The 26,688-nt window shown below is 41.2% G+C and overlaps 3 protein-coding genes across 8 annotated transcripts in view; all 3 read right to left on the bottom strand.

The window, feature by feature from the left end:
* nr2f5 (nuclear receptor subfamily 2, group F, member 5) overlaps window positions 1-8,440 on the bottom strand; it is a 73,131-nt gene extending 64,691 nt beyond the window's left edge. For all 3 annotated transcript variants that reach the window (XM_037784843.1, XM_037784841.1, XM_037784842.1), the window contains exon 1: window positions 8,316-8,440. The gene's annotated coding sequence lies outside the window, so the exon portion shown is untranslated. The remainder of the gene's footprint in view (window positions 1-8,315) is intronic.
* Window positions 4,151-8,441, bottom strand: bola1 (bolA family member 1). The gene is made up of 2 exons (XM_037784844.1): window positions 8,316-8,441; window positions 4,151-4,771 (listed from the first exon to the last, which is right to left on the bottom strand). The coding sequence occupies exon 2, from the start codon at window positions 4,733-4,735 to the stop codon at window positions 4,283-4,285; it is 453 nt and encodes a 150-aa protein (XP_037640772.1). The 5' UTR covers window positions 4,736-4,771; window positions 8,316-8,441; the 3' UTR covers window positions 4,151-4,282.
* A 3,537-nt stretch (window positions 8,442-11,978) lies between these two features.
* The window catches only part of sv2a (synaptic vesicle glycoprotein 2A), a 67,547-nt gene continuing 52,837 nt past the window's right edge, over window positions 11,979-26,688 (bottom strand). For 3 of the 4 annotated variants that reach the window (XM_037785317.1, XM_037785316.1, XM_037785318.1), the window contains exons 6-13: window positions 26,223-26,312; window positions 24,919-25,026; window positions 23,765-23,853; window positions 22,503-22,667; window positions 21,916-22,049; window positions 15,955-16,161; window positions 15,010-15,169; window positions 13,799-13,982 (exon numbers count right to left, since the gene is read on the bottom strand). In XM_037785317.1, the coding sequence (XP_037641245.1) occupies window positions 13,799-13,982; window positions 15,010-15,169; window positions 15,955-16,161; window positions 21,916-22,049; window positions 22,503-22,667; window positions 23,765-23,853; window positions 24,919-25,026; window positions 26,223-26,312 (1,137 nt within the window). Of the gene's footprint in view, window positions 13,983-15,009; window positions 15,170-15,954; window positions 16,162-21,915; window positions 22,050-22,502; window positions 22,668-23,764; window positions 23,854-24,918; window positions 25,027-26,222; window positions 26,313-26,688 lie in introns of all 4 variants that reach the window. The other variant, XM_037785319.1, reaches the window with a different exon arrangement.

Raw genomic sequence — 26,688 nt, 5'->3', positions numbered from 1 at the left:
TGAAACCAACTAAAGATTAATCAGCAGACCAGCGTGGGAGCTTTTAAAAGCCCCATCTTTGATTAATAAACTGTAATTAGGACTGATGATTTTGAGCTGCCTTCTATAATGGTTTTGTTCAGCACAGTAGTACTATTTCAAATTTACAGGGACGAAACAGTGCTACTTTTGACAGTTTCCTTAATGAAAAAAAAAATTCTATTTAGCATTAAAGGCAATAAAAGTAACGATTGTTGTTCCTAGCAGGGGTTTAAATGAAATGTGTTTAACAGGCTGCTCTTCCTACACACATGCTGCACAGATTCTGCAGCTGACCAGGCGGCCAGAGGATGAAGCCAGTCCCCTGGGATGACCAAACCACCCTTTCTCAGACACCCATTTGTCGTACCCACCCCACCTCCTCCTCCCTCTCCCTCCCGATGGATGACCCTGCAACCAGCAGGGGTCAGCTGCGCAGAAGGACCCCCCCACCGCACCCTGCCCTCGGTCCGGAGCCGCAGCGTAAATCAGCGGCTGTTCATCGCGGGAACCCTGCCCTGCCCGAGGTCTCAGCCCAGCCTGGCACCATCTGTCCCGGGGCTCTGACGCAGGAGCAGCGCTGCCAAGGTGGGTTCCCACTGACCTGCTGCACCCTCTGGGCCATATGGGCCAGACCTGGGACCGGAGACAGATCCATCACCACTGCAGTCTGGACATGGTAGAAGAGACATGGTGTACATCTACAGTACTGTAAATTAACTCTGACTGAGCTGATACAGCTCACAAAATAAAGGAAATCCTTACAATAAAATGCAAAACATTACATTGATACCACAAATACACAGTTTATACAAAAACTGGAAGATGTAAGTCAAGCTAAGCTAAGCATTTTTATGTTATTTATTGTAGAGCTATTTTGTCAAATTACATTATTGAGTCCATCCCCATGTGGGGATGACACTGATTGGCCTTTCAACAGGGTTCGCCTCAGTGGGGGAAAGTAACAAAGGATTAACGTTTACTCAAGTACTGTACTTGTGTATTTCCTTTTTATGCTACTTTATACTATTCCACTATTTCAAAGAGAAATATTGTCATTTTTACTCCACTATATTTATCTGACAGATGTAGTTACTTTTCAGATTCATATTTCACATCAAATATTCATGATGAGCTTTTAAAATACAATACATTGTTGTTTTTGATCTTCAGATGGTTTCATTGAAAAAAAGCTTTTGTGAAAAGCCCAATAAATTAATCTAAATTTGTGCAGCAAAAGTTTTTTTTTTAATTGTTTCCTCACCTACTTATTATCTCACAACCTCAGATTGATCTTGTGACCCTTTGCAGGGGCCTGACCTCTAGGTCAGGAACCACTGGACTAAACTACCTAGCCATATATCAACAACGTTGAAACGATGATTACACACACTGATGCCTACGTATTAAAAATATAGTATTGTCACAGGAGACATTTTTCTGCAGGGCAAGTACTCTACCTTTTAATCGGTTTTGCTATATTTACACAAGTAGAATTTTGAATGCAGGAATTTTGCTTGTAATGGAGTACTTCTACATCATTGTATTGGTACTTTTACTTAAGTAAAGGACTTGAGTTCTTCTTCCACCACTGGTTAGCCTTAAATAATTAACATGTATTTAAACCAACCCCATTTATAAACATGCCATCCCATTATGGAAAACTATTCTTAGTTTAATAACGTACTCGTATATGTATAAACTTTAATTTGGCTTTTTAATTGGATGGATTTAATTAGAAATACATTCATAAATGGCCACTCTGCTATTAAAACTGCCCCTTTTTATTACACACCTGAGCAATAACATCTAAATAGACTCTAACATGATGCATAACATCCCCTGCTTAAGAAAGCAATAACAATGGGCAGAAAAAGTACTAGAATTATATAATCATGTAGAAGTATTGTTACTTGACATAACTGAAGTGGCAGATTACTACTCATGTAGAGAATCAGCCTTTTTGAGGACAACACAAAACATTGTAAGCGTGTAAAGACTAATGTGGCTTTCGATTTTAAGACCACCTAATTGTCAAAAATACTGACTATGTTTTGTTTATGAGAACGTTTTCTCACAGGCTGATCTACGGAGTTAAAAACAAACTTAAGTGGACTCTCCTCCTGATTAGGCCTTAATTGCACGGCTGCAGGCTACTCTCAAATTGCTGCTTTTCATGCCAAAAGTAGATGAGTAGATAACTTTGACAGCAATCTATTGAAGTAAAAGCAAAACTACTGATCGTGGAATACACTAGAAACAGGAAAAGTGTGTGTAAAAGAAAGTCAATTAGAGCATTGGGCATTTCCACCTCTGGCCCAAACAAGTCACAAAAAGGTGACCTGACCGATCCTGTTATTCTGCTGTATAACTGCCACAGACTAAATAGGTGATGTACTACTCACACATGTAAAACAGTCCAACCTTTTAAGTGCAAGACAAGTCTCTGCACTCCACCTCATATCACCCTTTGACGACTTGACGTCTTTTCCATCTCCATCATAACAGCACCTGGAATTGTGACACGTAAATCTTATCGGCAGAGACAGTCTGCGGGTCCCCGGGCAGTACAGCCCGGCTTATTGCTTTCTCCCACAGCCCCGACCTTGCTGCTTGCCCCCTTAGGCCTGGCTCTAATGGGCGAGCAGGGGTCATAAAGTGGTTGTGTTACTGTTTTCCTTTTTCCAAACCAGTGACACCAGTTGTTCACCCTCCTCACCGGGGCCTTTTGTGAGGCCTGACAGGCTGTCAATTCCAGGCGGAGGATGATTGTAGAAGACGACACGCATTACCTTGAGGTCACACCGCATTCCACTGAAGGCCTGTCTTTAAGGGCCAACAATAACTTTGAATAGCTTTTGCAGCAAAGCATTAAAAGTTTGCTTTGGCTCTGCGGTGTGCGTTCGGTGTCCATCTCGTTCTTGTCAAACTCGGACACGTATATTAAAAAGCGATTTGGAGCTAATTCATCTCACTGATGAATGATAATCGGGGTAAAGGATCGTTGTTTATTAAGACTCCCGCCAACGATTTTTGACGTATATTTGTTGTCTTATCACTCTCGCAGGGTTGAGGAGTGATTTTTGGCCGTCATCAGGGTTGAGGGGAGGACAAGAAGACCTTCACGGTGACACATACAACCCCAAGACAAAAATAGACGCCCACCCATACACACATAAATACATGCAGGCACGCAGTAAAGAGCGTGTCATTCTGAGAACAACTACCGAACATTTTGTACTTTTGTCCTCTGGTTTGTTCAGCAAATTACTGACGAGCTAAAAAAATAATCATCCGATAAATATAATTTTGCAATTGATTATAGAATCATAAGATAATTGTATCAAAGACTTACAGTAAGTCACCGTTGATTAAAAGATACTTTTCTAATTTTTTTTGTGTTGTGAACTAAAACATTTTATATTGGATTTAGATTTTTACTTAAAGTTAATAAAATGTATTGGGTGGTTCAGTTTCTCACACATTAGTCCTGGGATTACTTGTGTTATTTTATCACTAGATTGTGTTTTTAGTAAGACTACATGTACAATCATGAGGAGAAAAAACTTAAAAACTGACTGAATAATTTGACTTCTAGTTGAATAATGAAGACATCTTGCATTCATCAGCCAACTCACCCAGTTCAGGTGGTCATATAATCTGTGCACATACTGCCCTCATGTGTTGAGACAGCGGTACCGACATTATACTACCAAGCATTTCATATGTCAATTACATTAAGCGCTAGTCACTGTCAAATAGGGCTGGGCGATATGGCCAAAATCTTTTATCATGATATAGATCACTTCATATCTGGATAAAGATATACATCATGATATAGCATGGTTTCTGGTAAATAAATAAGTAGTCTATATGAAATAACCACATGGTAATGCCTCATTTTGTATACTCCCATGTGAATTAAATACTCAGAAAATTAAGATTTAATTTTAAGAACACAGCAAACACAAGTTTAAAGTGAAATTCAGCTCGGACTCACTTACAAAGTTTCCTCTGTATTGTATTCATTCAACAACGGTGTGGCACCAGTGCAAAATACCTGCGACCGCCTGTAGTGAAACGGGCCATTTAACATTTATTTGATGGCACAAAATGGACCTCTAAAACACACTTAAAGTTAACAATGCAATGCATTTTATTATGATAGAATAACCACAGAAAGCCATTTTTGTATTGTAATCTGCAACAGCATTCACCTGTCTTCTTCACAGTTCAGTCCAATAGTTTCATAGTCCACAACCCTTCAGTCCCGACCGGCCTTCAGTTTCTCCTCCATTGTGTGATCACCCTTCGATCCTCCCAAGCACGGCGGACTCTTAGCCAGCGAGGGGTTACTTCCCCACTGCTCAGGAGTCTTCGCCTGGATAGCCAGTGCATGAACGCAGCTACTCAACTCCTCCTTCAAAGCCTCATTAACCAGACGGTGGCGCTTTATCAACGGCAGACCGTCAAACTGGGAGCTGACAACCAGGACACGGAAGTGGGATTCAGAGCCGGGGGGCACGGCGTGCATGTGGCTTTCATTGTGGACCTCTAAGTGGTCCGGCTGGAGTTTGTCGGTCAGTTTGGTTCTGATACACCTCTCAACGGGCCGGCTCTGGTCTGGGTCCATGTGTGATGTGAAGTGGGCCAGAGGCCGGCTTAAGGCAAGACTGGTAGAGTTGGGCCGAACACAGCGGAGGACAGTAGGCAGCATCAGAGGTTATGGCCGGAGACCTCCTTTGAAATCCAGCTGGGTATAAATACAGGAGACGTGCTATTAAATGACCAGAAAGATATTCATGTTCTGGTCGGCATTTTGATTTAATAACAAGCTTTGAGGTGTATTAACACACCACACTCGCAAGGCTCAACAACAAGACTTGCCCGCTTGCCCAGGGCAAGTAAAATGCCATGTTGGGCTAGTAAATCTAACAACTCACTTGCCCAATCGGGCATGTGGTAAAAAATAATTAAACACATTGTTTTTTTCCAGAGCTGATGATAGATAGTAGCAAAGGAGTTAGCCTTCTTTGGTCAACTTTTGTTGCTTTTAAATGTGCTCTATATATGAACTAAACTTGAGTCATTCTCGCTTCCTTCTCATCTCTGTTGAGAGCTGCACATGCGCAGTACAGATCGGGCGACAAAATGGTAAAGAAAAACTGCATTCCAACCAATACCCACTAGCATACTATTTAGTATGCCAGAAAGTTTAGTATGTGCCGATACATAGTATGTCAAATGCAGTGTGCCGAAAATACCAGGATGTCCTACTACATCCGGTAGCATTTTATTTGCAGTTTGCAAGCCAGCATGCTTTTCTAGCTATTCTGACCCACAATCCTCTGGGCAGAGCAAGAGGGTCAAAGTTCAAGGCGCGATGTTAATAAGTGATATGTCCCAATTGTATGCATACTACATGCAACAGTACGTACTTTGTAAGGGCAGCTGCAGTATGTGCTAAAAGTAAAAAGAAAAAGTATGCGATTTGGAACGTAGCCAAACTTTATGAGCTCAAGTGCAAGCGAGCATTTAAATGATCCTGGAAACAGGATTTTAGTTGCTTGGCATTAAAGGATGTGGGCAAAACTCCAACTATGTATTGTGCAGATGGCTGCAAGTTTGAGAGCAAGGTGGATAAAAAATGACAATTAACTTTAGTCTTTGTTGTTATTTGATAACCACTAACAAATAAAACAATTTATATGGGGGCAAGTAAAAGTTGACTCTGGGCAAGTACATTTCTGATCCACTTAACCTGCACACTGGTATCGACTTGGTACATGTTATCAGCAGATACCCTGAGTTGAGGTATTGGAAAATGATTCAGGAGTGCATCCCTAATGAATAAGTCACCTGCTGTACAAATTCCCTTTATTGCATAAATGTCTAACAACTCAGGAAATCTCTTAAGAAGAGAATCACCTTAGTAGTGAGAGATGCTTTATTACATTAGCCTGCTGGCCGGTGTTAAAACACAGCTCTCTATCCATCCTTATTTTGCATTTTTAAGCCTCATCTGAGTATTGTTGAGTGATGGAACTAAGGTTAAAGATAAGATAAGATAGAACTTTAATCAATAAAGTTACTATCTATCTATCTATTAATATTGCACACAATGAACAGTGATATTGCACATCAGAATGGAAAAAGTAGTTTTGCACATGATATTGATATTATGGTTGTAAAAACTAAATGTTCTGTGTCAAGGTGGCCTACATTTGGAAACACATATTGTCAGTTTAACTGTAACACCACTACAAATGACCTAAACTACACCACCTTTAACTAAGACCTCAATAAGAAACATATAACTGTGAGAAGGTAGAATTTACGATAGAGCTGTTGTATTGAATTGCAATAGATTGTACAGTGATGGGGCACAGGTGTGTCTGCTCTGTGACGGGGGACAGGTGTGTCTGCTCTGTGACGGGGGACAGGTGAGTCTGCTCTGTGATGGGGGACAGGTGAATCTGCTCTGTGACGGGGGACAGGTGAGTCTGCTCTGTGACGGGGGACAGGTGAATCTGCTCTGTGACGGGGGACAGGTGAGTCTGCTCTGTGACGGGGGACAGGTGTGTCTGCTCTGTGACGGGGGACAGGTGAGTCTGCTCTGTGACGGGGGACAGGTGTGTCTGCTCTGTGACGGGGGACAGGTGTGTCTGCTCTGTGACGGGGGACAGGTGTGTCTGCTCTGTGACGGGGGACAGGTGTGTCTGCTCTGTGACGGGGGACAGGTGAGTCTGCTCTGTGACGGGGGACAGGTGTGTCTGCTCTGTGACGGGGTACAGGTGTGTTTGCTCTGTGAGGGGGGACAGGTGTGTCTGCTCTGTGACGGGGGACAGGTGAGTCTGCTCTGTGACGGGGGACAGGTGTGTCTGCTCTGTGACGGGGGACAGGTGTGTCTGCTCTGTGACGGGGGACAGGTGAGTCTGCTCTGTGACGGGGGACAGGTGTGTCTGCTCTGTGACGGGGGACAGGTGAGTCTGCTCTGTGACGGGGGACAGGTGAGTCTGCTCTGTGACGGGGGACAGGTGAGTCTGCTCTGTGACGGGGGACAGGTGTGTCTGCTCTGTGACGGGGGACAGGTGAATCTGCTCTGTGACGGGGGACAGGTGAGTCTGCTCTGTGACGGGGGACAGGTGTGTCTGCTCTGTGACGGGGGACAGGTGTGTCTGCTCTGTGACGGGGGACAGGTGAGTCTGCTCTGTGACGGGGGACAGGTGAGTCTGCTCTGTGACGGGGGACAGGTGTGTCTGCTCTGTGACGGGGGACAGGTGAGTCTGCTCTGTGACGGGGGACAGGTGTGTCTGCTCTGTGACGGGGGACAGGTGTGTCTGCTCTGTGACGGTGGACAGGTGTGTCTGCTCTGTGACGGGGGACAGGTGTGTCTGCTCTGTGATGGGGGACAGGTGAGTCTGCTCTGTGACGGGGGACAGGTGAGTCTGCTCTGTGATGGGGGGACAGGTGAGTCTGCTCTGTGACGGGGGACAGGTGAGTCTGCTCTGTGACGGGGGACAGGTGTGTCTGCTCTGTGACGGGGGACAGGTGAGTCTGCTCTGTGACGGGGGACAGGTGAGTCTGCTCTGTGACGGGGGACAGGTGTGTCTGCTCTGTGACGGGGGACAGGTGAGTCTGCTCTGTGACAGGGGACAGGTGAGTCTGCTCTGTGACGGGGGACAGGTGTGTCTGCTCTGTGACGGGGGACAGGTGTGTCTGCTCTGTGACGGGGGACAGGTGTGTCTGCTCTGTGACGGGGGACAGGTGAGTCTGCTCTGTGACGGGGGACAGGTGTGTCTGCTCTGTGACGGGGGACAGGTGAGTCTGCTCTGTGACAGGGGACAGGTGAGTCTGCTCTGTGACGGGGGACAGGTGAGTCTGCTCTGTGACGGGGGACAGGTGTGTCTGCTCTGTGATGGGGGACAGGTGAGTCTGCTGGAGGATCTCAATGTCAAGGTCTCATTATAACCTGCTAAAACTGACCACTACTTAACGTTAGCTAAACCTCAGAAACAATTTTATCACATGAAACTGTTAAGGTGACTTATAAGTTGGTGACACGACTTGTAATAACAGTTTAGTGCCAGTTTGCTGATATAACTATATAACAGTTAAACATTCAGGCTGAACTTGAGCTAGCTTGTTTGTTAGCATCAGCTGTTATCTTTCATCAATGTGTCTGAAAACCAAGACAACACCACACCGAACGGCTCCATAAAAACATAATACATCGTGTCTGTGTTTATTAATACACTTATGAAGCTATGTGTTCAGTTAAATGTGTCTAGACTCACCTTGCAAAGTGCAGTCAGCTGCGGTTGCGTCCGGTAGTTGCTAGAAGAGAGCTAGCAAACTGGGGAAACTCTCGCGATAGTTAAGGCAAGGGTAGGTTGTCGGGCAGTGAGTATCGCGAGAGTTTGGATCAGATTTCGCAGTTTCCGGGCTCCCTTCTGGACACGACAGTTGCGTCCCTGGGCATGACGCAAGACTCACCGGAAGTGATGCAATACTTCTGGGTTGTGTAGTTTTTTAGCGCTTTGTAGTCCTTTAGTCCTTTTTTGTCTGTAGATATATATATTATTTAAGTAATGTATTATATATTATGTAAGTTAAGTTCCTTTTGTGTTCAGCTGCTCTTGTTGCGCGCTGGTTATTTAAATATAACCAAAAAAGTCCTTATTTATCAGCTGTTTCACTTTACTTGTATTATTATTATTATTATTATTATTATTATTATTATTATTCATTATTATTATCATCATTACTATTATTAATGGTCATGAACCTATCTATCATTTATTATGGAGTTTCATATTGGGAATAGAAGATAGATAGATAGATAGATAGATAGATAGATAGATAGATAGATAGTAACTTTATTGATCCCGAGGGAAATTCAAGTTTGCAGCATCACAGTTCCATTGTGCAAAACATGTTAATAAAAAGGCAGTAAAAACGTTAGTAGTACAAAGTGCAAAAAATATACCAGATATAAAAATACAGTGCTGGCAGCTGCAGGATTTTTTTTTTTTTTTATACTTTATCTTTTCCCTTTTTTCAAGGTTGTTTTCATATATGCAATTTACAGTTCGTAATTACAGTAGTTTATAAACCAATTTTTAAGTAGATGAGCTTATAGGCAAACTCATTAAGTACACTAGAGAAAACAAGTTCAACATTTTAAAAATTGAAATAAAATTAAGAAAAGAAATAATAATAATAATAATAATAATAATGATAAAAAGAAAGAGTAGAGTTAGCTGCAGGATTTTAACCATTTGTATTGTCTGTTGTAAACAATATTTGGTAGACAAAAAGAAATGACAAAAGATTGACTTTTCATATTTCTTGTTTATTTCATGGTTCTTTGTTATCCATTGTGATTCCAAAGGGTCCGTTGCACAGAATATAGTGCAAACCCAATCAAAAATCAACAATGAGAAAATATAAGAAAAAATCTCACACACCTTTTTAACAGAACTGATGTTGTCACATTTAGGCTAACTATGATTCATAACCGGTATTTAACATTGATGTATTTACTTATATTTCATTCTCATTTACAAAATACACAAAATCAAAGACAACACACAGCATTGTTCATTTACACTTCTTTTTTATATATATATATATATATATATATATATTTATAAATATATATATATATATAACTTTTTTTTTTAAATATTCGTGGTTCCACAAACAGTTTCTATACTTACAAACAATCAACTACAGTTTCTACAGCACAGTACAATGACAAAGGTGATAAATTCTTTGTTACATTTAATTAATGGCAATGCAATCTTATTGACAAAAGCCTCAGGACTTTGAAGGGTTTATTTTAGAGAGTACACACGAATGTTAGCTGTTAAGTCCTGTGTCATTATTAAGCCAACACACAGCATTTTAGTGGACAAGGCCAGCATATAGTAATGTCATCCAATTCCCAATAGCTTCAAAGAAGAGAATAAGAGACAAATACCCAAACACTTATTGCTTTGTTAACTTTTTGCACTCACGATTGACTGTTGCTCAAGGCAACAAGTTAATTATACAAAAGAACCCTGTAACATAAGCTAAGATATGTATCTACGAGAGACCATTTTTAACTTGGACGGAGCCTGAACGGAGTCACTGAGACAGGTTTAGCGTTTTAACAGCATTTCATGTTGAACAAAATTCAACAGTTATCTTGACATCGTTGTTGTTAAATTTCATGGGTGATACAGGACAACATACAGAGAATAGGACTGCTGACGCTTAGCTTTTTAGTACGATTAATGTGCATTTATATACTATTAATGTGCTTTTAAAAGGGAATCTGGGCAGATTTTGTTTTCTGACTTGCTGGTCATTTATGCTTCTTGCAGTTTTTAAATCAAGATCACAAGTCTTTGTTAGAATAATAAGTCCAGTTGTTCTTGTTTCACATGATCGATGGCTGAAGACCTATAAAGACTGACTGCAATATAGCGTATTTCCAGGGGTCAAAAAAGTTTAAAGAGCTATCTTATTAGTTATACATTATAAGTACTTTTATTTACATATATTCATATCTATAACAGAGAAACTGATGGTGTAATGTGTAAACTCAGGCCATACAAAATATTTGGCAATAATTAATGAGAGGTGGTATTCATGGCACACTCATAGATAACGGGTCAGATGTCAGATTTTAGATCAGTGTAAGATGGAGGGAGTGAAATGTGAAAAGGGGCAGGTCTTCAAAGCTCGAAGCACTTATGTTCACAACTGCACTTCACAATCTTGTCATTTGGTAGGTTTTGGTCTTGTGCTCTTGCTAAACTGCCCACCTTGTTCTTCATTAAATCACTAGCAAGGCTGCACCAGATTGTGTCTTGAAGAACTCAAGGCATTCACAATATTGTGTATGTACGACAGTGTACATTTAGTGCAATGAGTTGTCTATTTATTCAACTGTCTTGAGTCTACGTATGGCTGCTATCCTACAAAAATGGCAGTTTGGACGAAAACATTTTTTATTTTATTTTTTTGTTAATCTGACATGTTAATGATTGTTTGTTTTCTTTTACTATGCAATTGTGAACATATCACCCTTGCTTTTTCTAGATCAGGGGAACGTGGCGATGATGTTCGCCAACACTTTGTGCTGTTACCAATGTTGGATATTATATGACAATCAGCCCTTGGCAGTGAGTTCTCTACGGTGAATCTCATGTTATATCTAGCTACATTTGTATAATAAAGCACAAGTAAACACAAGGTCCAAATACATACCCTCATTAGCAGAATAATCCTTTTCAACTGCAATTAACCCCTCGTTGTTCAACATGTTAATTCCCCCGAGGACATCCCAAATTAGGGAAAATCAAAATAGAGCTACTCTGCTGTATGCTGCTTTTCTTTTTTACTTTGGGTGCAGTATTTTCCAACAATTTTAATATTTACTGATGCTAAAATCCTAATAATCAGACCGGCACATACGAGTACTTCGCAAACAGACCCCTTTTGGGGGAACGGAAACTGAAAATCCCATAAATAGAAATGTAATTTGGCGTGTGTTTGGATTGTAATTTTGACAAGTTCCTATTCATTCATCTCTTGTTTAACAAATGTTTGCTTCATACACATATTTAATAATTATTTCGGGCGGCTGTGGCTCAGAGGGTAGAGCAGGTTGTCCACCAATCGGAAGGTCGGTGGTTCAACCCCTCGCTACTCCGGGTCACATGTCGATGTGTCCTTGAACAAGACACTTAACCCCGAATTGCTCCCAAAGGCATAGCCATTGGTGTGTGAATGAGTATTTACATTAGATCCTGACGGGCAAAGTTGGCACCTTAGCAGCCTCTGCCATCAGTGTATAAATGTGTGTGTGAATGCTGACTTTGAGTAGTTGGAAGACTAGAAAAGCGCTATATAAATGCAAGTCCATTTCAACTACTCAGCAACTCATAGCGTTATTACTATTACCAGTTTGTTTAAAGTAGTACTACTGGTTACCGAGGGACAAGGGATTGTTTGCCCCCCAAAACGGGCGTAGTCACGAGAGCCTACTCTGGATGACGTATTGCCGGTCTGATGTATCTCTGTCTGTCTTGATCCAAGAGCAAAAAAAGAGATGAAGTCCAGTATGTTATCACGCCATGTTCAGTTATCAATATAAGACAGCTACCCCACAAACGTTCACAAATCAGAATAGTGTTTGCCAAATATGAAATGGTTAAAAGACAATAAAAAAAGAAATAAAATCTCAATATTGCACAGAGGTTCAATATTGCACTAAGAAGCACGCTCACATTAATATAAACATTCAGTTCACACAAACAATTATATTATAGTTTAACTGTCATCTCTTACACACACCTGCACTGAAACCATCAAAACTAAAAGTGGAGCCTTTTTGTGTAACTTCTTTTTTTTTCCTCCCTTGTGCTTACCTGTGTTTCTTCCACATGTGTGTATGATTTAAGGTAATAAAGGGATCTTTTCATGTTAAGAACATCCTGTGGAGTGTGCTCTGAGAAGAGCTACCAACAGCAGAATAAAAGCACTGTGCTGCCTTTTGTGGGTAGTAAAATGTCAAAAATATTACGGTGACTTAAGCCGGACTAACCGATGAGCAAAAGCAACTTGTCCCTAACGTCGTTTACATGTTGTACTCTCAATTTTCATAAATTTACATACATACTTTGTGACATGCATAACACCCTCCAAAACATATATTAGAATAGACAAACATACTGTAAGCCTGGGGAGGAGAGGTACTAAAAAGGCATTTCTTACAAAGGGATATACAGTATGATGATTGAGTGTGAGATTCTGAACATTTTCATCAAGTCAAGAAAATGTGTCGGGACGTTCACACTGGCAAATGGTTGTGCTTTAAATGTACACTTTAACAAACAGCTTAATATCTTTGTGATGAAATGGCAAACATGACAGCACACAATGATCCACTTGGCATGGGAAACGTATCCATGAACTGATTGGTGATCAGAAACAACGTTTTTAAAGGGAGAAAAGGGGCTCGATTGATCTCTTTGTCACATCTTCCAACAATAACAAAAAGCAAACCTGGAATGTTCTATAATCTATAAAATGGCAGTTAAGTCTGTACACCAACACAAGACCTCAGGAGATAAAGAAGAATGAGGACAGGTCTTTGTTAGAGAGAAAAACCAAGAGTGTCTTGGTTTTACCCCACAAAGTCAAAAATGCTTCAAATCGAGGCATAAGATGTCGCATTTTTGATTCTATGTCCAACAATGGCAAAGTACTCAAGATTTGACAGGTGAGTTGAATTAGCTCAGAAGAATGGAGGTGACTACAGAGAACTCTGCAACGATGGCTAGTGGTCATTTCTATGAGTCTATTTGCATGGCTCATTATCAAGAACCCCCATCCCCTGACCTCCAACCCCAGGTGTATGTGCTTATATCAGGGTGGGGGGGCCGAATCTAAATTTATTATTATATATTCCAGGGGAATAACATGTCATGCTCTCACTGAAAATGTTACTATTTACTTTTCTTACTTCAAGTCTCACTGATCGCTCACTGTTTATTCAGGCAGGTTCGTCACAGCTTCAACCTATCAAATAATCACCAAATATTTACAGCAGATCTGCGTCGCTCTTCTGCGTTGTGTTACGTGCACAAACTTTACTCTATCATTGTGAGAGAGGGGTTAGAGGGAAGGATTTGGAGGGCTCTTGAGCTGTTCATTCACAGTGTGGTGAAAACTCTTCTGCCCTCCTCCCACCCCCCCACCCCGGAAAGTTGATGGCGCCATACTATTGCAGCACCTGACCCCGCGTCTCTGGTAGTTTGAGGGCCAGAAAACTGCCCGCCGCCAGCGCCCCCGAGGCAAAGAGGATGGGCACAGCCTTGGTGATGCCGACGAACGAAGTGAAGATGCTTATGCCTAAAACAGCCGCTAACTTACAGAGGGCGTTGAGGAAGCCAAATGCCGTGGTTCTGAGAAAAGATAGAGAGCACAGAGTCAGGTTATTGATGTATTAAAGGGGAACATCACCTAAATTAAAATGTTATTTCCATAGCCTAGTGAAGTTCAACAACTATGTGTGAACATGAGCTGCTCTCTCTCAAAGCCAGAACCCAGAGTAGTAAGTCTCAAACTTGTGATGTCATAGAGTACTGTAGTAGTTTTTTTATACCCAAATGAGTTTTATTCTGTTGTAGTGTTGTCAGTAGTGAAACAGAAAATGTTCCCATATACTCAGAACATCCCCCTAGGTGCTCTCAGCGTCATCTAGAACATCTCTCCCCATTCATTGTCTATGGAGCAGCTCCACACTTTATACCCGATGACATCACAAGTTTGAGTTTTAGCACTCTTAGATTTGGGAGAGAGTTGATAATGTTTACTAATATTTGTTGGACTGTCTTAGACTATAGGAATAACGTGTATGAATTTTGAAAATGGGCGTACAGTAGTTCCCCTTTAATTAACTACCAAAAGGAGAAAAGCGGTGGAATCACAGAGCAACAGAAGACTTCAACATCTTCCACTTTGTATCCCAAATGCAGCCATTTTCTTTCAGAGATTAACAGTTAAAGTGAGTCTCCGAATTTAATCTGTGTTTACACTTCATTAATTGTAAAGGCTGTAGGGACTCTATATAACCACAAGGTGGAGCTCTGTGTTGTAAAATGAAAACTCAAAAGCTGTTCTCACACTGAATACAAAGCGGCAACACAAGACATACATGTTCCTGCTCTGGTAAAATGCTTGAACTATGTTCCACAAATACTCATATCTCATCTTATATTCGGTTGCAATCCATTAGGTGGCAACAAGACAGCAAAGTCATTTACATCACATACACCACCAATGAGTTCACCCCACAATGTCATCCATCCCTGTAAGCCAACCAATCATCGCAGGGCAACACTCGTGACATCATCTGACACGTCATTCAGCACCACCGACCGTGTCTTCACGGCGTCAAGGAGGTTTCAGGGCATGCCTAAAATTGCCTACCTCTTGTCGGAAGGGTAGAGCTCGACGGTCAGCACATCCAGGGCGTTCCAGGAAGCGATGCTGATTCCTCCGAACAGGCAGAGCAGAGCGATCATGGCTGACTCGCTGTTGCCAAAGGACAGGAAGAAACAGCTGATGCAAGAGATCACACTGGAGCCCGCTGGAGGTGGACAAAGGGAGAAAAAGAAAGGTGGAGGGAGAGGGTGACGTGTGAAGGAAGGAAGGAAATCCTGCACATATCAACTGAAAATCAGTACTAGTCTGTAATCTTGAACTGTGAGGTAATTAGACCAGGCAGTGCAAGCCAGAGAAGTGTGATGAACACGGTGCTCTGTCCAGATCATTTAGCTGTTGTGCAGACAGAACGAAATAATTTTAGTTGCTACAGGAATACTTCACCCCCACAAAATGAGCATTTGAATATCAATTACCAACCCCGTGTTACCTTGAATTTATGAGGAAAACTTTGTTTTTCTCGCACGTCTCTACAGTGATTGAAGAATAAAAAAAAAACTATGAAAAGTGTTGATGAATTGAAGTAAATGGGAGCCACATTTAACAGCAAAACTACATCAAAAAATCCATTTACAAACTCTCACACAACTTGTGCAGTATAATCCAAATCTAATTTATCCACTCGTATGTTCAGTACTTCACAAACACTCGTATCTTCGCTAAAACCTGTAAAAATGGTGAGATAAAGTTTTGCTGCTGTTAAACGCGGCTCCCGTTTACTTCAATTCATCAAGACTTTTCTCAAGTTTCTGATTCTCCGTTCACCGTGGAGGCATGCAGTCTTCTTCAGGAATTCAAGGTTACACAGTGTGGAGTAATTGATATACAAATGGACATTGTGTGGGTGAAGTATTCCTTTAACTCCCATTCTACTTTTCTTTCAATACACATGGTGCTGAGTAACGAGGCCCCTGGCTGCCGTCATGTTACCTAGCATCCTCAGCCGTCCGATCTTGTCCATGAGCAGCGCGGAGACGATGTTGCCTGGCAACACAGCCAAGGTGCCCAGGAAACTGACGAAGTAGACCATGTAAGCATTGTTCTCATCGCTGACGTCACTGAGCAGGCAGCCTTCTTTGTTGTGCAGGAAAGTGCTGTTGATGAGCTTGCAGTTGACCAACCTGTACTTGAAGAGATCTGGGGAGACAGAAAGGGAGCAGAGATGAAGGGGTCGATTAGTAAACTTAGTTGACAGGATGGGGAGAAAAGATGCCCATTGTGATGATTGTATTGCTATTAATGTTGGACATTTGTAACTATAATGTCCACCGGTGATGGCTTTAAATGTGAAACATCTGCAGGAAGTAAAGTTATACCCATTTGTGCCCAAAGACTATTAAGTCGGCCCTGTGATGAGGAAAAAATGCCACATTTGTTCTGATTTGTCCAAAGTCTTGAAATCTGGTATGGAGCTACAGATCAGTAGGTCAGAATTTTTTAAAATTAGGAAAAACTAACATTGTCTTTATTAAGTGTCCTCCATATGAAATATTTTCACGCTGCATATGTGTGCATAGCTTTGATATTCAACTTGTTATGACTTCATAGATACCAAATATTTGACTGTGCTCCATACAGTTTCTGAGACACAGACATTTTCTTATCATACTATTTTAGTCTTTGAGCACATGGAACTACGTTTTCTTTCCCTAAAATATAATGAAAAATATATATAACAAAAAAAACAACAGTGGGCTAGTCAGTCCCATGTGCCCAAAGACTAAATACAGTATGATAAGAAAAACTGAGAGATTTGAAAATGTTTTAGATTTGTGCTTGGGGAAGCCCAGAGAACACAAAATTTCAGTTGTGGGCACAAATGAGTTAACGACATTTTAACATCATAAAAGCAACACAATAGAGATGGATCAGAATGACAGAAAGACGACAAATGGGGAGACGCTCTTGTCAACAAACCATTATTTCCAACACTTTGTTTTCAAAATAAGTGACAGAAATGCTGTGCTGTTTTTTCATGGCAATACTTTTCCTTATGATGAATGATAATTCAAAACATGAGTGTGTGTGGCATTAATAAAACATTTGTAATAAATTAAATTAAATTATCCTTTTGTTGTTGTGACCCAGCAGCCATGTTGAGATCAGTTGAAGAAATACCAAGCCACACCCAGCTAAACAGTACACTACAAAATAATTCTGAAAACATTTGAGGAGAGAAATAGGCATTACAGTTACAGAATATTAATTCATATTTGATCAGCTCTGCCTAGTTTGACCATTTGATCGGAGTTTGTGAGCAACCAATAGGAACACTCTCTCTCTCTCTCTCTCTGAAATGACCTGTGATTGGTCAAGTCTCCCCCTCACGGGCTAGATTTTCTAAAGCCTGAAAACAGAGCCATGAGGAGGTGCAGAAGTCTAGTTTCTCTCAGAACACTTGAATTACAATATGCTAAAAGGTTATTATGGGATTTTTGCCCAACGATGCCAAAAACATTCTCCCTACTGCAGGTTTAAAGGTCCCATATCGTGCTCATTTTCAGGTTCATACTTGTATTTTGTGTTTCTACTAGAACATGTTTACATGCTGTAATGTTAAAAAAAACCTTTATTTTCCTCATACTGTTGCCTAAATATACCTGTATTTACCCTCTGTCTGAAACGCTCCGTTTTAGCGCATTTTGACGGAATTGAACAGAATTGCGTTGCTAGGCAACAGCTTGGGTCCATGTGTACTTCCTGTCAGCTGATGACATTCACATACACTGCAACCAGGAAATAAACTGGGACAAATTTAGAATGTTTACGTTTAAAATTGTGTAAATGGTCTAAATATTGTAGATTTGTGACATCACGAATGGGCAGAAATCCTGACAGCTTGTTTCAAATGCAGAGTTTCTGAATACGGGCTGTGTGTATTTCCCTGTGGATTGAGTGTTTCGATACTTTCACAGTATTTATATAGGACTTAAGCCTGCTTTATAATAAAAAAACGTGAAAATCTCACTTTTTTATAATATGGGACCTTTAAACATTTCAATATACTTACACTTTGCCTAGATCTCTTCTCTAATACAGCTACTAACCATTTGTGTATGCATACGGTAGCTCCCTCTTCCATTTGTTTCTTGTAAAAGGGTTGTTGTGTGTGTGTGGATTTTTTCCTGAATAAAGTGTCTGAGGACAGATGGTGTCGTATGTTGCACAGATTGCACGGCTCTCTGAAACAAACTTGTGATTTTGTGCTATATAGTAAATAAAGTTGTATTGACTCGATTGACACTAATAAGTATAATAGGTGCTTACTTGCTAATAAGTAACTATGACAGTAAAGATCAATATGAATACCATCTTCCCAATTAATGACATCTGGCAGAAATAACACTTTAAATGGATAAATTGTGAAGATTAGCCCTTTAAGCCTGGTGCCTGATTACATACAGACTAACATGATGTCACACGTGTACAGCCCAACTGCATTCATGTGGTTTGTTCCCATCATGCCGCACTGTGACAATAAAGGTGACCATGGCAACTATCAGACAGCCTTAAGTTCTGAACAGGGAGCCCAAATAGTGATTAAGCATTAATAAGCAAACGACTTTCTAATTCCCATTCTAATGAGGAAGTCCTGGCCGGCCCTGATAGCAGCTGTGAGTGATTGCTTGACGTGTGTTAAGACTGCAAACAACTAACAAAGCGAGCGGAAGGTCTAGCTGATGCTGCTATTGTATGTAAGTGTTTACATGTGTGGACACAGCTGCTGAATCTATAGTGGACAGTGTCCCTTTTCTAAAACGTACAAAGATGCAGTTCTCATCGGCTTTCTACATCTTTTGTTGTCAGTTTTCAGTGGAGGAAAATCAATCGTCTAGTTTGAGAAGAGAGAGACAGCTCCGCAATTTTAAAGCTGAAATAATGGAGGATTCAGCCTGGGTTGCTAAGAGACATTGCAGCTCTGCAATGCTGCATTTGGTGAAGTGCCAGGCAGCCAGTGGAGATAGAAAAAGGAAGGTAATTGAACCATTTTGACAGTTGAGCTGATTTTGCTGCTCTTTTTTTACACATCAGGAGAAGGAAAATACTGCGTCCACTAAAACCAGGGCTGCACGATTATGGCCAAAGTGATAATCACAATTATTTTGATCAATATTGACATCACGATTATTCATTGATTTTAGGGACAAAATATTTGTATTGCACTTTCACAGTTAGATAAAGCAGAGCGCTGCTTTCACTTCCATGTTGTGCTACATTCCTGCTAATGTAAAAGTCTTTGCATCAAAATAAGATAAGATTAGATAAGATATTCCTTTATTAGTCCCTCAGTGGGGAAATTTGTTAAATTTGTTGAAATTAAGACTTACAATAAGGTTCTTCTTCTTCCGAATTCAGTGCATTTTCATTTTGCCTGTCTGCTCTCTGTTATAAAACATTAATATATTATATATTACTGCAACAGCGGCATGACAGCTCCCCAAAAGTGAGCTGAGTACGTATTTTAAATGTCAATATCGCCGTCGATCATGTTCATTTAATTGAGGGAGGCAAAATCGTGATCGCGATTAATGTTCAATTAATTGTGCAGCCCTAATTAAAACTGAATATTATAAGATACAAAGTGATGGCTATGCAGGGCTATTGTACTAATAGATGTGCTTAGCAGACAGGTATAATAAACAATTTGTTTTAATAGAACAGAGGACACCATCTTCCATCCATCATGATACTACACGACAACAATGAACTCACACAATCCCTTAATAAGATTGCATTTGTAGACAGCAAACACAAAAGAGTGAAACTGTGCCAACAGCTCTGCTTAAAAGAACGTGTTTTTATAAGGAGACCTTTTAAAGCGCTATAAATAGCACAGAGAGAATAAGGACACAGAGAGAGGGGAAGGACAACTTGTTTGTTCGGGGTGGTCTCATCTAGCGGTGGTTCAATGCACTGCTCACATCACATTTACATTTTCAGTATAGAGTTTATTCACTTTTTTCAATTCCAAGTCAAACAAATTAGTGTCAAACTGATGTGAGTTGTGGTAAAATGTGCATTTTAAAAAAGGCAAAATCTTTTCTGAAAATATTGTGATGAGCCTCAGTGGACAGGATTCCACATCCACACAGAACATCTTCCACTCATCTGTGCATCGCAGACACCACTGATGTTTATGTATTATATCATGATTTATGTTCAAGTCTGTGTGTATTTCACCTGTCTGCAAGACAAAATGCCCCCTTGGGGACAATTAAGTTAAATCTAAATCTTTTTATTGAGGTTTTGCAGGATATAACAAAAGCGCAGCGCCATTCTGTAACCAAAGAGGAATGACAGGTATGAGTATACATTAATAGCAGCTGGTACCAATGCCAACATTTATAAATAAGTCAAAACAAAGGATGTATATAATCTGTGTATATCAACAATAAAACAATCCCTTCCCAGTCACTGCCAGCGAGCAGTACTGAAAGCTAACCGTCACGCCAAGGACTTGCGATGAATGAGTGAATAGTGTGTGATGTAGTAAAGCTGCACTTAATAATAAAGTATTTACAGGGTCTGGAATGTATCTAGAAAAGGGCTCCGTGCTTTCAGGAATTTCCCATGTGAATATTGATGACATGATGTCCGCCAACCATTGTGCATGAGTGGGCGGGGCAGCGCCCTTCCACCAGAGCAGGATTGCTCGCTGAGCCAGAAGGGAAACAAAGGATAAGGTACGTCGTTTTAATGCAGTTAATTGCGTCTAATCTCCGGTGACCCCAAACAGAGCAACCAGAGGATTTGGTACCAATTTGACGTTTAACACCTGAGATCAAGTGTGAAAAATCTCCATCCAATACTTGGTAAGACTAGGGCATGACCAGTGCATGTGAATACGGGAAGGCTTCAGCGCTTTTGCACTTGTCGCAGTTGGGACTAATCTCAGGATACATGCAAGATAGTTTGGCTTTTGAGATATGAGCCCTGTCCACCACTTTAAACTAAATTAAGCAGTGACGAGCACATAGAGAGGATGAATTAACCTGCTTAAGTACAGACTTCCATGTATCCTGTGATAAAGAGAGGCCTAAGTCCTCCTCCCATGCTGCTCTGAGCTTGTCCTTGGGGGGCACGCCTCAGGTCTGATACCATGCCATAGAGAGCTGAGATAAGCCTTTTGTGAGATGGATTTAAAGAGAGGACCGTATTAACAATTGTTGTGTCTGTTGATGTAGCAGAGCCGGACAACTCAGAGAGCACAAAGTGCCTTGCTTGTAGATATCTAAAAGAAAATTGGGACTTAGGAAGACTGAATTGGGGACAATTAAGTTAAAGTTGAAGTTATACAGCCATTCACACATTCACATCTCATTTGTTAGATTAAAAATAAATTCTGAATTATTCTGAATGGAGCATTTTCCGATTACGACACCTGGGATATGCCGATATTATTCAGAGCATTCTTTGGACATGAATACAGCGCATTCAGAATATGCGCCTCTATTGTTTTTTTTACTGCAGTGTGCGACACACGGCCTCTTGCCTGTTTACGGCCAGCTCTGTGTGTTGTACATAAACCAGCTAGCCGACAGTTTGCAGAGATGCATGCCCAAAAGAAAAGCCCGAATTTCTGGTCGGAAGGAGAAACACACCTACTTTTAAACATTATGAAAGACTTGGATATCAACAGGTTTTTGGAAATGTGCAAATATCGCAACACCGACCTTTTCAAGAAGGTGGTTGAAGGAATGAAAGAGGGTCGAACAAGTCAGTCACCATGTAAACAGCTTAGTAGGAATATGGTCTTTTTCTGAATAAGGGCAAAAATCTGAATATTTTGTGCATTTAACCATAGTCTATGTTGATTACAATTTGTTTGTTGGTGTTCACAGACGTAAGGCCGTATCAGTGTGTGTGTGTGTGTGTGTGTGTGTCTCTTACCTGTGTTGTAGAAGAGGGTGGCAATGAAGGTGCAGTTCTTGAAGAAGGTGTTGCTGGAGGTGATGTCCTCAAAGTAACACTCCTCAAACAGCGAGTCCTCAAATACCATGGATCTCATTTTCAGGTTCATAAACCTGCAAGCAAGTACACACACAGGGGGGTTATCACGGGATCAGGAAGTGGAGGCAAAGAGACAACGAAGAGATGGAGCATGGGAGTGGGGAGTGGAGGGAGACAAAGGGAAGATGCAAAGAGATCGAGAGGCTGTTTGAATTCTAACAACTTAAATCCCATGCAGAGTTGAGGTTAAAAAGGCGAGGTCAAAGGAAGAATCAAAGACAGGCTTGTTAAACATGAACAAGTCTGCAGAGTCTTTCATCCAATCAAAGCAACGCTCAGAATAAAACATCATGCTGAAGCCTCATCTTTTCATTTGGTTTGTTGTCATCCACCACAAAGTATTTACACTTTATGAATAAATGTATCCACAAAATATTACATATAAGGAATAAATGGCACCCAACAATCATGTCACCTAATTCTTCATTGGACAGGCCGACGCTAACGAGGGGACGCAGCAGACTCACTTGTCGTTGAAGTACTCTCCCTGGCGGTGGACCTGGTTTTCCAGGGTGAAGTTAAAGGTGACATGTTCTACTTTCTCCTTGGCGAAAACCTTGGTGCGCGAGGCGTACTCCTGCTTTTGCAGGTACTTGATCATGTCGGGGAACCACACTGTCAGACCGTAGTAGCTGGATGAGGAAGAGGAGGAGGAGGAGGAAAAGGAGAGAGAAAGTGAGAGTGGTGATGTCACAAAAAAAAGACAAACCTACAGTAATAGAGAACAAAGATGAAGATCGAAGAGGCACATGAGCAGTGTTGCTGTGTGCATGAATATCAGGGACATCTTGTGCACTACGGCTTACTGCTAGTCTCATACATGTTGGCACCCTAGGAATTAACTTGATATCAAAAAGTTTGAGAATCACTGTTCTAGGGTACTGAACTAAGTACATTTAAACATGTTCTGTAATTAAAGGAATAGTTTGTCATTTTGGGAAATATGCTTATTTGCTCTCTGGCTGAGAGTTCGATGAGAAGATCGATACCACTCTCATACAAGTCTGTTAAATATGAAGCTACAGCCAGCAGCCGGTTAGCTTATGCCTATAATTCAGACCACATGACTTCTGCCCTGATTTTCTACTCGCTGACCATTTTTGGATCTCCCTGAAAAAAGCCCCAGAGCAGAGGCAAATTGGCGTTGGCTCGGCGCTCGAGCGTTATGTGTGAACTGTTAAAAGACGAGAGCCGAGAGGCTGGCTGGTGCATCGCAGACGCATTCCAGATATGTCGCAGGCTAAATATCTGGACCTATAGGGGGGTCTGTCAGGGAGATACAGCCAATGAGAGCGCAAAACACCAGTTGAGGGGAAACCTGGCGGAGGGGTCGCCTGTAACAATAGTTAATTGCCCAATGGCATCACGTGACGGACACAGAAGTTGCAGTACCGCCGTTTGGCCACAAGGATCTAAAAACTCCTTCCCCCAATGAAAGTTTCTAAAGCTTCTATTTTAATCTTTTGTTCGTCTGTTTCTCTGTTGTTTGCTTGTTTTCTTCTAACCTACCAAGAGGGACACTCTTGTGTATCAGCAGTATTGACACAGCCTGGCCGTGTCATAATGTTGGACAAATGAGCGCTTCCTATGCATTCAGATCGCCCACAGCTGCTTGACAGCAAGCCGTTAGGCCAACAAACACCACATTACTGCAATACATGGACGTCACTGACTGGGTAGTGTGTACTGTAAGTCTCAAGTAGTGCACCGTTGCTTAACCTCATCATACCTGAAGGACATAGAGAACCATACGGCCATCATCATGTAGGTGGTGCGGCGGTACTCGGGGGTGAACATGGACAGGAAATTAGTCCACACCTGAAGGAACAAACACATATGGACACAGACACGGAGACATGGGGGGATAAACAGAGGGAAAATAGTAATTATGGTACAATCAGATAAAAGCAAAATATACACCAGACGTCTCTGACAGCAAATTTCTTTCCATCAGTTGCTAGAAATCAACACCATGTCCCAGAATCCCTTTCCAGGGTTAGAGTAAACAAACTGAGACAGCCTCAGCTGCACAAGCTGAGAGACAAACACATCCTGTCACTGAATACACACCTTCCACAAAGACAAAGATAATGATCATATAAATAAAGCCTGAGCGGAGCAGAGTCTGGCAAAATTTCCCCAGAGTTCGGATGGATATATTTCTTTGTTTGTTAAATACATTTCACTTAAAAAGGAAAGCTGCTAAGCTTTTGTGCCTTTCACTTTCCTTTAGTGTGTTATATATTTTTTTTTTGTTTTTTTTGCTCTCTTGGCAAGGGTTAGATGAGAAGATCGACACCTCTCACAAACTTCTCCTGTTTGCCAATCGTGTAGGAGAACTACGGTGGTTGACGCAAAATGTGAAAACGCAAACGGCCCCATCTACAGCCAGTGTTTGGTCTGTCCATTCTGGGCTACTGTAGAAACATGGCGGCCCGCTCCATATGTAGATATTAGGGCTCATTCTAAGGTAACAGAAACACAATGACTCTAATTTTCAGGTGATTATACACTAAAAAAAAACATACTTATTATTATTATATTCCATTTCTGCCACTAGATCCCCCTAAATGCTACACACCGTTCCTTTAAGGTGGATATTCTGGATTCCTGGTTATTTTTCATGTGAGTTGCTGTAATTCACATTTTGAATGTGAATACACGATGATACAACACATTTCATGTTTATCTTTGGTAAACTCTTAGTTGTGTTCCTATTTACTAAAATGGAGAGTAGAGTTTTAAATCTGTAAGGTCAGGTTTAAGTCTGAGAAACTGACATATTTAGTCCTGATCTGCCCTTAATGTGTCCAACCTCGTTCCTCTGTACCTTTTATATTCCTAAATAAGAAACAGTGAAATATAAAAACAAACAACTGTCACCTGATGGAAAAGTGTGGTGAGCTTTATCTTCCATTTCTGATGCCAGGCGGCACCTTCGCCCAAGGTCACCAGGTCATCCATCTGCTTCACTGTTTTGATGGTGGTCACCTGAAAGCAACAGCATTCGATATTCACAATTCATTAATGCATTTAATGATTGTTAAATGTGTTTTTCTTGAAAGTACTTAGAAAACTCAACACATGCTTGTTTGTATACTCTGCATGTGATGTCAGACACACACCGACTTTCAACACTGTTGAAAAATCACAGATGCTCAGAAGAATTCATGATCTTTCCATATTATTTGCTGCCTTCGAATGAAACTCGTGAGCTCGTGTTTTCAACATGGGAAGTCGTGTACACGATATGCTTGGAGTTCAATTGGTTAAGTCGTGAAGACACCGCTGCTAAGCAACGGCAATATTAACGTTACTGTCGGCATCTAGAAGCCACAGAGGCTAACAATTTAGCAAGCTAGCAAGTGGGTAACATAATGCAGTAAATGCAAAAGGCATAATGACGGAGGAAAGATTTGAGGTAGTTGGGAATATCAACATTTTTCTCAGACATATTATAAAATTACGAAGAAAAACAATATACTACGACTAAAATGACAATATATTCACTTAATATGCACCAAAACATTTTCTTCCATGGCCTCCGCAATTTCTGACAACGTCAACAAACACTTCACGAGTCGTGAACTCGGAGCTTTCAGAAACTTTCCACTTACGAGGTCGTGAATACGACATGATGGGGGCGTTCATATGGACGCATCTCATGAACACGGTAAACACGGTAAACACGACCCCATTTGAAGGCACCAATAATTCATCCATATCATTTCAAATAAATGTACGAATCACAGCAAATCTGTGCAGCAGATTTACATCAGCTGGTAAATGAGACACACAACCGCTGAGACAATAAAAAGGCTCCACTTAATAATCATATGAGAGGCACCTGATCTGCCTAATGTCTCACCATTAACACTGATATATTAAAACACGGCCAGTTATGATAATTAATTTCATACGATAATGAAGTAAAAAGAGGTTTCTAAAGTATTTTTGTCACCATATTTCATTTAAGTATTAACATGAACTGCGTGGCTTGAAGCATTAAGAGATTACAGTCGTCTAAAGAAAATCTGTTTTAACTTAATTAATATGTAAATTTATGCAGCACAGAGCTCAAAACCTGCTGCACTGTATTCGCCTGCAGACAGACACACATGCACTGTGTGGAGACATTTTCTCTCCTGCATGCAGACAAAAGCATGAGATTCTCGAGTGCGGCTTACAGAGAAGACCCTCTCCGGGTAACCCTTGGCCCTCATGTTGGTGTCGTGGACCTGCTTCAGAATCATCCACGCCTCGTCATGTTTCCCATTCTGGAGGAGAGAAACAAAAAGCACGTTTACATGTTAGTCAGTCACTGTTGTGCTGTAGTATCCCCTGGAAATTAAAACCGAAGGCAGGGTTGAAATGTTACCAGCAGGTGGTGTAAACCTTGTGTAAGTGTGTAGGATTTCACAACATCTAGTGGTGCGGTTGCAGATTGCAACCAGCTGAATACATCTCCACTCGCTCCTCCCTTTCCAAGACTGCAGTTAACGTGAACCTCCGAGTGCAAAACAACGGAAGTCTGGCGGTGGTTGGAGGTACCACGGTTTTGCACTCTGCGTCTCACGTTACTGCAGTTCCACAAACATGTCAGAGATCTACGGTGGCCCTCGGGCAACGCAAAAATGCGAAAGGCTCTCGCTA

The sequence above is a fragment of the Sebastes umbrosus genome, chromosome 11, assembly GCF_015220745.1.
Source record: "Sebastes umbrosus isolate fSebUmb1 chromosome 11, fSebUmb1.pri, whole genome shotgun sequence".
NCBI lineage: Eukaryota > Metazoa > Chordata > Actinopteri > Perciformes > Sebastidae > Sebastes > Sebastes umbrosus.
This window is presented reverse-complemented; position numbering and strand designations above follow the sequence as displayed.